The sequence below is a fragment of the Haliotis asinina genome, chromosome 8 (genome assembly GCF_037392515.1).
Source record: "Haliotis asinina isolate JCU_RB_2024 chromosome 8, JCU_Hal_asi_v2, whole genome shotgun sequence".
Classification (NCBI taxonomy): Eukaryota; Metazoa; Mollusca; class Gastropoda; order Lepetellida; family Haliotidae; genus Haliotis; species Haliotis asinina.
The window spans coordinates 12,590,507-12,602,811 of record NC_090287.1 but is presented as its reverse complement, the minus strand read 5'-3'; the positions used below and the strand labels follow the sequence as shown (position 1 = coordinate 12,602,811).

The 12,305-nt window shown below is 37.4% G+C and overlaps 1 protein-coding gene across 2 annotated transcripts in view; it reads right to left on the bottom strand.

Moving 5' to 3' along the window:
• Positions 1–973: 973 nt before the first annotated feature.
• Positions 974–12,305, bottom strand: part of LOC137295414 (protein phosphatase 1 regulatory subunit 37-like) — a 30,698-nt gene continuing 19,366 nt past the window's right edge. Inside the window, exons 7-13 of one of the 2 annotated variants that reach the window (XM_067826775.1) lie at positions 11,444–11,589; positions 11,136–11,261; positions 10,582–10,723; positions 9,902–10,068; positions 8,461–9,670; positions 6,882–6,965; positions 3,516–3,649 (exon numbers count right to left, since the gene is read on the bottom strand). In XM_067826775.1, the coding sequence (XP_067682876.1) occupies positions 3,600–3,649; positions 6,882–6,965; positions 8,461–9,670; positions 9,902–10,068; positions 10,582–10,723; positions 11,136–11,261; positions 11,444–11,589 (1,925 nt within the window). In that variant the 3' untranslated portion in view covers positions 3,516–3,599. Of the gene's footprint in view, positions 3,650–6,881; positions 6,966–8,460; positions 9,671–9,901; positions 10,069–10,581; positions 10,724–11,135; positions 11,262–11,443; positions 11,590–12,305 lie in introns of both variants that reach the window. The other variant, XM_067826774.1, reaches the window with a different exon arrangement.

The following is a 12,305-nucleotide window of genomic DNA, read 5'->3' as shown; positions in this document are numbered from 1 at the left end:
AAATAGTTGGTTGTGATTAAAAATTCATCTTCATGAATATAAGCACTTACTAGAAAGTTAAAATACGTTTTTTTCAATACATCCCCCAAATTAGGTATTTTATAAGTTGAAGGAGCCAAAGTGCAAAACAGTTGCCAAATTTGGCTAGCCAGTCAGATTAACCATGCCTGAAAGTTACAAGCCCAAAAAATATTTCACTAGTCCAAAATTTGAATGTGGAAACTAAAGAAAAGATCAATGGCAAAATACCATCAAAATCAAATAAGAAAATACAGGACTGAAATAGTTTGCTCATGTTCAAGAAAGTCATCATTAGGCTGATAATATAATGAACATTTTCATAGACATTTGGGCTAGTGATGGTGAAGATTTACTGGGCCGACTGAACGTTTTACTACTCACAGGGTAGCAAGTCAGTGGCCATTTTGCACAATGGAAGGAGCCTGTGCTACTTTTATTAATGATTTAACAACTTAACTTGTAAACAGTCAAGAGTTCTACAAAACACAAAGGTGACAAATGACAAGAAAACTATTGTCATCACAGCACTGCTCTTGAATGAGGTGCATATTTTGTACGGCATTGCAGGAAATATTTACATAATCCACTGAAAAGGGACAACTCATCCAGTGCATCAGTACTTAATGAGAAATCCCACTGATGCAGGATCCCATAGATGACACTACTTCCTGGATCTTTGAATCAAAAGAGTATGATAAATTCTAACATGACAATTTCACTGTGTTGAAGCTGAAGTCATATATATAAAACCTTTTACACACAAGAGTAGTTACAGTTATAAAATGAAAATACAAAAAAAACAAATATTGATAATGATAACGATTGATAATTGTATTGATCAGAATGGTAGAATCTTACCCTTGAATCTTTTGATAACACATGTGATAAAAGACACAAAATCCTTGTCACATCTTGGGTTTTAAAGCATTTGTATCAAAAGCAGAGTTGTTGATTTTTTTCTATTAATAACTGGGCTCATAAGCAAATATTATAGCATTCCTAAGATTCATATTCCTCAAGGGTACCTTTAGTGAATTCTTTCTACTACAAACAAGGAAAAGGTTTGGCAACAGAAAATTGGATAGCATGTTGAAACTACATTACATATTATACCACAGACATCCAGAAAAATAATGTTTACTCCAACACAACCATATGCACAATCTGAAACCAAATGCCCTGATAACACCACATCAAACACACAGATCTACAATGATTAATACGTCTAATACCAACCTTGAAGAGATGGGGCACACTTCAATTGATATGTCATTGTCCAGCAAAAGACAGCATATAAGTATTTATCTTACAGTTAAATGAATGAAGAAACACATATTAAGCTAAATATAGCACTGATACACTAATGGTTTCTACAAACTCAACCTATCTCAGGACAGTCACTGATTCCTTGAAGCCTAAATCTTGGTTCTGAGCGAATCTGTTCATTTCCTTAGCAATAATAGATCTATATATTGTCAGGGAATCAAACCATTTGCATACTGCAAACACTGGAGTGGTGATGCCAATGTTTTGCTTCAGTGGAAGGAGTGTTGCCCGGAGAGGGGGAGGCTGATGCTTCAATCTCACTCTTGAAAGATGGTGCATTTTGTTGCCCAGCCTGGTGCAAAGCATTGAGGATAAAAACCAGCACTGGTTGGCTCGGAGTCAGTTACTGTGTCTTGAGTTATTTACTCAATTAAAACAGTGACATGGTATGACTGGAATTGAAAAACTGGCATAAGTCTGGTTTAGTACAAACAGCATGTATGCATTTCATCATATGACTGAAATAATATTGAACACAACGCTAAAACTCATTTCACCAACCCATTAGGTGAACTGATCTTAGACGTAAGGGGGAAAAGCTACTACACTCCCATCAGCAACGGAATAGACAACTTTGTCAGACCAAAACACAATACACAGCATTTACAGATGGAATATTCATTACACACAAAGTTATTTGAGACGACATGCAATCTGAGACTCCATGAACATAAATGTAGACAAATCATTTTGACAATTCATCCTTGAGGTTTACTAGTTAAATTGAGTAGATGTACAACAGATAATGTTCTTAATCATATTATCTTGTGGCTATGAAACAGTAATGATAGCAAGCCTTGATCCTATTTTCAAGACCCTTGTTCATTTAACTACCAGAAGTTTCACAACACATGGGTATCCGCCTTCATTCAGTAGCAGCATGTTCACCTCGACTGTGCTTGTGTCCAAATTGATATACTCATAATACTAATTACACTACAATAGAATGTTCCAATTCCTGTATAATAGAATATTCCAATTACATTAGAGTAACACATTCAATCACAGAGAGAGAATGTTACATTACAGTAGGGAGTTCAGTTACTGAACAATTGAAAGTTACAATGACAATAGAATGTTCAGTTACAGTACCATAGAACGTTCCAATTATATTAGAGTAGAATGTTTAATTACACTACAGTAGAATGTTCAGTTACAGTACACAGAATGTTCATTACATATTGACACACGTAACTACCATGGTTATGTTTAGGCCAAATCGACAGTTTAACTGTCTTGGACATATATTCTAGTACTGGAAGACTGGCTTACTATAAATCATAAGCTATAGTTACTGAGCTTCATGCACATGAGATAAAATAGCTCAATACCTTACATTAAGTGGTAATCGGAAAGCATATTAAAGCTTATATTTCATGCCGACAATCAAGTCTTGGTGGAGAACAAAAACATACCCTTAATCATCACTATTATACTTAATACAACATAAATGTTGAACTTGGGTGAAAATAATGTGTGCATTTTCCTGATATCATCTCTTACTGCAACTATTAACTTCATCTTCATTGTATCTTGTCTTACATGCATTAATGAGAGAGCCATGTAAAATGTGCCATGTTGAGCTGATCCCTTGGGCACATAGAACCCACTGAGAGTAGATAGAGAGTAAGATACAAGGTGTTCTTTTCATACTCCAGTCACATACTGTCATGGCAACATTGGACCACTTCTTTCATAAACATCACTAGGTTAACAAATATTTCATTTAAATTCTGTTTCATGATCAGTATCAAAATTCACATTTGATTCTTCAAAAATACTTATGTCACTGACCCTTTGCAATATACAAAAACAAGTCAATGGCAAAATAATTATAAAGTTTTACAATCATAATGCATTTCATATCTAAAATATACTAACTTCATACATAAAGCCTCTGTTCTGGACTACAATGTTCATCTTGATGTATTTGCTTCCAGTCTTTATCAATTGTAACTGCAATACAATCAATTTATAGACACCCTGTCTATCACAAAAATGAAAGTATCAAAGCACATCTGAAGAGAAAGCAAAAAATGATGAACAAGATATTTGTGGGGTGTATAATGTATTGTATCTGTAGCATGGAGGCTGCAGTATTGAGCAAGACAGCATTTGCACATGGACTGTAGGGTGTGAGACCAACCAAGCAATATAGTGGGCAAAGCTTCTGTCAAGTTCCAAGTATTGCAAGTGACTTGGCCAAGGACCTTCTGTTGGCTGTGGGATACGGATGTGCAGGGCAAAGTCCATCAACTTGAATTATCTCCCATTGGTGTGGTATTCTCTTCACTTGTTAATTCTGAAAAATGAAAAAACAACAACAACATGATGAACATGAGCTTTTCACTTGTCATGTTTCATGGGAGATGTGTGATAAAACATTCAAATAAATCATTTGTTCCACTGCAGGTATATATATTTTATTTCATTTATAAGCAAGCAATTGTCAATTACATCTGCAACTCATAGTGAAGGAAATCTCAATCCCTAAAAATGTTTTCATGTTAGTTATAATTTTCCTGTTTGAACTAATCTATTTTATTCTTTGTTTCACCAACTGAGTATAAAGATCTGAGTAACCCTGCTTTGGAATCACCATTCTTTCAAATCACAAAAACAATTATTGTGGCAACATCTGTGTTGTTATTTGTTTTGATTTGTAGCAATAGACACTATTCTAGGGCTTCATACTAAGAGCAACAACTGACTGCTGTTGTGTGGAACAATCAACCAATGAACAGTCAGTGAGCCATATCCCTTTATTCAATATATTGCTTCTCATGACAAACACTGGTTGGTGAGGACAAATTCTATCCAGGAATGATACCATAATTTGTTGGCCGGTTGGTTTGTTGTGTAATGCTGCACTCAGCACTCCAGCTATATGACAGCAGTCTGTAAATAACAGCCTCTACCAAATAATCCAGTGATTAACATCATGAGCATCTACCTAAGCAACTGGGCTACAATGACATATGTCAACCAAGTCAGTGAACCCGATCCAAGTAGTTGCCTCTTATGACAAGCATGGGGTACCACAGACCACTTCCAATCTGGCTCTTCATAGGTCAGACTGCTAATCATGAAAGTACCTATAACCATTGTAAGACTGGAATTCAATATTGCTTTTTTAAACATAAGCACTATCCTCTAATCAATTAAGAATAAACTGGATATGTCTAAAATTATTTTAACATGTTTAATTTAAAAATAAATATACTGAATAACAAAATAAAGAGTACAACATTATATCTTAATTTTAAACTTGATACAAAACTGACTAATTGAGCATGCTTTTAAAACATTTCTCATGAACTGCATATACAGTAGACCATGAATTATTCCTTTTCAAATCTTGCATGCTAAGTCCTTTTAGTACACATTTTCACCATATTCTCCTGGTGTAATTAACCAAGGCTGTGAATTGTACCCAGAAAAAAACCAAACAAACAGGAAATGATGATGATCATCAAAACAGTTTTCCAAAACTCTCATAAATATGGCGCAGACATGCTAATAGGAAATGGAAAGAAGACCCAAGAATCCAGAAATCATCATGAATATACAATACCTCATATACATCCCACAAAATGATAATGGAAAGGAAAAAAAACCCTATCCAATACATCTTTTATGTGCATTGAATATGAATGAGTCTGCAGAAGTTATGATATAGATGATTCAGAACATCATTACAACAATATATCTGGGACTTATTTCATCATCTAATCCTTCATGACAAAAATACAAACACAGTGAAGGTCATTCAGTCACTACAAAATGAATTGCAGACTGATACCTGCAACTTTTTCAGACTGTATTAACATAAACTAGTGGATGACGTGTCTGTGATCAATTGTAAGTAGAAACCTCTCTTGTATCTTCAGGAGTATAGTTACAATTTTTCAAAAAATGTGAAAGCTCAAATCCGATTGGACCATTTATTACTTTCAGTCAATGATAAGGCAGGAGATGTGGATGCATTGAGCAGAGGAAGACAGGACATTACATTCAGTAACTGAAACAGCCAACTGAGTGACATAAATATTTTTGACACAGTCACTGAGTTCCATGAACATATGAAATAAACCTGACAACATGAATACGCATGACGTCTCTATGAACATCGACGTTACTGGTGGCACAAGAGGTTGCTGCCTCGAAGGGACAATGCTCCTCTAGATATAATCCATAAACCATATTAACAATGTCAGTGCAAACTGATTAAAATCAAATCTTTTACCATGTTTATTCTGAATTGTTCTAACTTACTGCATGAAGACAGTGTTTATGAATGGCGTCTGATCCTTGGACAAATTCATCAGACTTGATGATGGTCTGAAGTCTACAACCTGCCAGGGCAAGTCTCTGACTGTATATTCACAGATTTTGACTAAAGTACAGTCCAATTCTGATGAGTTGAATCGCTGGTGACCAAGTACTGAATTTGACCTGTCAATGTATTTGAGACTTAGGTATGTATATGAGGGTAGAAAAAAAATGATTGAAAATTGAACAACTCCCTTAGTACGACAGTTCAGTACTAGCATAATGAAATACAAATTACATGTACCTCTTAAGATCCATTAACAAAATTTACTGGAAATCGACAGATTTGCATGATGCCATCTTGAATCTTGTTGAAACAAAAAAGACGAGATCACTTCTGGAAAAAGTCTGACATTAATGTTTGTTTCTGTGAATTACTCTTACATTTATCCACAAATTAGTGGATGTTTTCCAAGCAAGGAAAATGTTGAAATTACTCCTGACTTTTACAGAAACTAAATCATCAGATGATCACTGATTTAGTTGAGTTAACTCAATGTCATGTGCTAATTGTTTCGTTTCCTTACTAATTACTAATCTGCCTTTTGAACTCGCCCCTCAAGGGCGAAAAGGTGAGAGCCACGCTGGTTTGTTAATTGGATCGATTAGCTACACCAATACACTTCTCACTGACTGACTTCAGCTTATGTATACCAGACAGCTGTTGTTTGAATTTCACGAAACCAAATTTCCTTCTCGAGTCATGAGATGAATTTTTGTAAGTGGAAATCAAATGCTGACAACTGTAACAGGGAATGGTCAGGACCGACAGGTACTTCAAGTTATGCATAATATTTGAAATGTTGGCACTTGACACATTGGGATTTGACTGTATTATAAGTGACGGTACATGTTTGCTGTTTCTAAAGTTTACATTTGTAATAATTTCAACTGCAATTATAAGAAACATTAAATGTGAAATGTCTTTATATTTCATTCTATGGGCCCTGTGTATTTTCACCAAAATTTCAGTGGGTCAGACAGACACCTGAAACTTACAGTTAGTTACACTAAGCTACAGGCCCCAATGTCCTGCAGCTTTAAAACACCATTCGTGAAGACAGTGAAGAGAATGTCAGTTAGAAGTGAAAGTTGCATGTGTCTGTACAGGAAGGTGTTGAAAGGGTTGATGAGGATCCGAAAGCAACATGCAACAAGCAGTTCAGACTTAATCCCTTGGAAGGCTCATGTGTAATACTTACGCAGTTGTGAAGGTAAATATAGACCAACACTTGCCAACATGGCGTCTAATTCTTTTTCAAAGTCATCAGTCGTACTAAACTCATCTGATGAAATTAAAACATACAACTACAGCTCAGCTAGTGCACCGTGTAAGATGTTGAAAATCAGCACTGATCAAAGTCACATTTTGTAAAACGGGAAGCTGGTTAAATGTAAGTATCACAACAAAAATAAAGAAAATCATGTCTAGTGAACTTGTTGAAGTGTTCATTGTTTTGTTATAAAAGGGCACAAAGTATACAGCAGTTGACTTCTACTTGTGAGGAAAACATTCTTACATTCTTAACAGTGTGCTCCTCACAGCACAGAGGCTGACGTCCAAATATTCTAACAACTACCCTATGGGTGGAAATAGCTTTAAAGCAGCTAGTCTACTCCGGTACAGTGACATGTGTGAATTCACTTGCCCTGACTATTTTTCCACTATACCGACTGATTTTCTTGTTTATTTTTAAAATAAGCAACATATTTTACATTGGAAAGTCAAATGGACACCGAAACAAAGAGATATACACTAGTATGTTGGGCAATGTGATATTTCCATCCCTGACCCCTCTTCTTACATGTATCACTTCCAATGCCATTCCAAAATACCATTGTTATAATCTGTTAAAACATGTTCTAGTGAGTTTCACTGAACTCAGACATGACACAACCAGACATCAATACATTGCTAAAAAAAAAGAAAATAGGATACTGTGAAACATTTATGACTTATGGTACAAACAGTAGAACACCTGTATACCTATAACTATCAATACATATTGTTGACTTTATGAGTTATTATCATGCTGAAATGTGTGTGGCACAGGTACTAGCAAGACTTGGAATGGTTGTTGAAGTGGTATTCATAGGTTTGTTTATGCATGTTCATTGTGAAGAACAACCCTAATATTCAGGGGTTCAAAAGTTATTTTAAAAGCCACTTGCCACAGGACAAGGGACTTTAAGAAAGTAACTTGTCCTTGCTAAGTTTCCTCTTGCCCTGGTTTTTATGAAATAATCATGATGATGTAATTATGAAAGCATAACTCAACATGGAATTTGATGTTAATGTTTACAGGACTATCAATCGAGAAGTGATAAACAGCAACGAAGGAGGACTCTACTTGATTATAAATAAATTTAACAGCTACAGAGCAGATATGAAATTAAATTGAAGTTTATCACGTTTATTTGCCGTTTGAAAGCATTGGCAGAGATTATCTAGTAGCCAATGGACAAGGAAGATACCACTGCCTGAAATGAAAACTGACTTGTCCCGGGCGTTGGGCCATGGGATTTTTGAACCCCTGATATTACACAATGTCATTAGAATTATGAAAGGAGCCTTCATAACTTTGAACACTGATAATGATGATATAATTCTGATCATATTCAATGATAATATCGATAATGTTAGGGCCATGCTGGGTCATGTTACAGAAAATTCTATATAAAGGTGAGAATATTAATATTTTAGTGCAGGACTTGAAACACTATTTGTTGTTATTCTCCAATACTGATTATTGGCATGCTAGTGAATAATGAGTTACTTACTTGTAGTGGCAGCTACTTCCTTATCTGTCTGTTCATCAACAGTGTCCAAGGCACTGGCCAGCTCACGAGCAAGTCCATTTAAAGAAAGGTTGGTGTAGAAATCTGGCTTCTCTGTCTCCCCTGTGGTGATAGTGGACTGTCCGGACTGTTGCAAGTCAGATGAGTCCACGGTTTGCCACTGCTCAGTCTCAGTCTGGTTGGAAGGATCTGGTTTCACACATGTTTCTTTAGTGTTCTGACTGTTAATTTGTGTCAGAGCACTATGTCCTTCAGTTGCACATTCTGGTTGAGTTTCATCCTTTGATTTATCACACTGACTTGGTTCCTCATCACGCACAACCACTCCATCTGCGGAGGCAGCTTCAATATTTTGCATGTCCTCTGTAGCACTACTATCTGCTTCACTACCTTCGTTTTGTTCTGAAACACTGTCCTTCCCGACAGCCTTACCCTCTTCCTTTTGTCCATCGCCTGAGGAAGTGTTTGCAGTCTGTTCAGAGTCTACACTTGTCTTGTCATCTGGCACAGGTCTTGTACCACTCTCTGCAGCCTCGGATACAATCTGTTCTATATATTCCTTGACAGTTTCTGTGGCGAGATCCTGACACAGTGTGGTGGGGCTGATGGCAGGGGAGAGCACTGCCCCAGGGACCTGACTAGCTGCGAGGAGGTTGAGAGAGGAACTGGCTTCACTTGGTTGACCAGCAACCAGGGTTGGAGAAGGCAGGCTCTCTGTCACTCTGTTCACAGAAAAAATCTTCTTGGCTGTTATTAGTTTGGGTATGTACTGAGGACTCAACAGCATGTCTGCTGGTGGAGTAGACAGCAACTGTTGTGATGTTGTTGTGGCAGGGAGACACAGAGAAAGGTTCTGGGACGACGCAGGTGGGGAGGTGACTGGAATGTTGTCCTCATGGAAGTCACCTGGCGATTCCAGAGACCGCTGAGGGGCCAGAATGTTAGAGAAGAGAAGTTTTGGTCTCTGGATCTTTTCAGCTGAGGGAATGTAATCCATGTCTGTCTGAAGAGCCTCTTGTGCAGCTCTCACTACATTCACTACCTCTTGACGTGCAGCTTCTTGCCGAGCATGTTCCACTTTCTCCTGTTTCTGACGTTCTTCCCTCTCCGCAGTTTGTTTCTGGTTACGCTCGCAGTACACCAAAATCTCTTGGTGTAAGCGGCGCTGCTGCTCTGCGTAGTCTTTCATCCCCTGTACAAAAAAGATGAGTAATTATGTCCTTACTACAAATTCTATCAGACTGAGAATTTTTCTAGGACTTTCTCAAACTATATTGCCATATTATCTCTTCCATTCCACAAAAACAGACATACAATGCTAATGTACAGTGTATCTGGAAACAATGGCATTTATTCTTCAAAGCAAATTAAAAGTATTCCAGTTGGTAAGACTATTTCAGAATGTACATGAACAAGGACTTACAGATTCTTTCTTTGTGTCTCTATCCAAGTCAAGTCTGACAACCGTGTCATTCACTCTCATGGCCAGAGACAGGGCCATAAGTCCAGCTGTCTTGATGTCATTTTCTCGCAGGTCTAGACGAACAAGTCGAGGGCTGTCTGCCACAAACTCAGCTAAGGCTACCGCTCCTGTTGAGAAAAATATGGTGATATAACAACAAAAGAGATAGATGCACAAATTTCAACATCATAATATTTCCTAACAATGTAAAAAGATGCCTCAACAGCAGACAGACAGACAGACACTCAGAAAGACACACAGACAGATAGATACACCTAAGAAAATATGCTAGGCTTGGATTTGTATGTGTTGATCGTGAAGGCAATGAACAATTAATATACTCAAAACTTCACAACATTTGTGTACACATGAACATATTCAACATTACAGCTGAAGTCAAGACATGGTACTAATGATAACATTAAACAAAATGGTATAGACGATGACATCAGTGCCTTCTCATCACATATCATCGGTATGACAACTGGAACACTGAGACACCAGTGTAGTGGCACTTGGGAAGGTAAACTAATACTATAGTATCTTATAGGTCATTCCGTATCCTATCAAATGATCACCACCAAACACACCCATCCCAACCCAATCACCACCCATCTCCACTTCAAACCTCCAACACTGACCTTCACATGAGACCTTCGTTCCCTGCAGTCCCAGTCGCAACAGAGCTTTGCTCTTCAGCAACCCATCCTTGACGATGTGCATCCCTTCATTGGTGACATTGTTGTGCCCCAAGTTCAGTGTTTCCAAACACTCTGCTGATTTCTGTTAGAAGAATTTGCAAATATCAGACAGATTTTCGATAAAGAAAAAACCCAACTTTTTTTTGTGCTACGCTTGGTTTTTTTAATGGTAGGCAGTGTAAAATGTTGTAGCTAAGTGACATCTTAAAGATCTGAATATCTTTGTTGTGCTGAATCACAGCAGATAGTATGGTTTTACTCCGCTTTTAGCAATATTCCAGCAATATCACTGCAAGGGACACTAGAAATGGGCTTAACACATTGTACCCATGTAGAGATTTAAACCTGGGAGTTTAGTTTGATAAGCGGATACTTTAACAATTAAGTTACCCCACTGACCTGCTGAATCGGAAGCTCAAGCTGAAACTTCCAAGCAAATATTAATAACAGTATGGTTTCATACCAACTAAAAACATGAGCCTGCTTTAACATACCAGTGCCTTAGCAACAGAGGCCATTGCTTGATAAGTGATCTGGTTGTTCCACAGCACCAGTGTCTTCAGCCCTGTGTCCAGGTTCTGTTCATACAGACCATCACACAGATGACTGGTTCCTACATCCTGCAACAGAGACAAGATTCATGTAGCTGATGATGGAGGCCAAGTCTCATGTATAACTGACCTACACAAACCATAATCTGGTCTACACTTCACAGGACTGTTGTAAATAACACTCAAAATAGCTATTCTGTAAGGCATATGTAATTGATGATCGAGTTTTAAGAAGTGAGAAATGAAGTGACCTGAAGGTGGTTGTTGCGGAGATCAAGCAGTTCTAGTTTGTGATTGTACTTGAGAAGGTTGCCCAGCTGTATTCCGTCACTCGGCATTAGCTTGTTGTCAGCCAGAAACAGTTCCAACAATGTCTCATTCATCTTCAGAGCGGCAACTACAACATTTTGATTCAGACGTTACAAAATCGAGTCAAAGGAGATGTAAGTTTTAGTTGTCAAGCTTAAGCAGATGAAATCAGACTTTGTACATCAACCCTACCAGAAATATATCATTCATTTACTGGATAAAAAAAATCAACCATATCAATCCCAACCTGCAAAACTATGAAATGTCTGTTTGTAATAATTAAACTGTGATGTGTAAACAGTCTGTAAATAAAGGCACAACTATTACAGTCGGCATGAGAAATCTCCCAGGTCGGTTCTCATTACATAATAATGTAACAGCTGACCGTATTTTCAGTTATGAGTCATCATAAACACACCCAAAGACAGGGCAATTGTTAACCTGAGACATATGAACATTTGACAGAAGTTAAAAAAAGGGAACTGAATCAGAAATCATGTTATTTTGGGCGCCTGCAAAATACTCATCCAGGATGTTTCTTGTTATAATGAACATAATTTGTGTATGTGTGTATGTGTGTATGTGCGTGTGCGAGCGTGTGCGAGCGTGTGCGTCTGTGTGTCTGTGTGTCTGTGTGTGTACTTCAAACCATTTGTTAGTGCAAATGTGCTATGCTGGACCAAACTGTGCAAGAATAGTCAATGAATACAATGAATGACAAATCCACATTCAACATGTTTATTCAATAGTTTGTTATTGAATTCAGCCTGGGATTTGGCTAATGCATTGGGCATGAAATTCCTC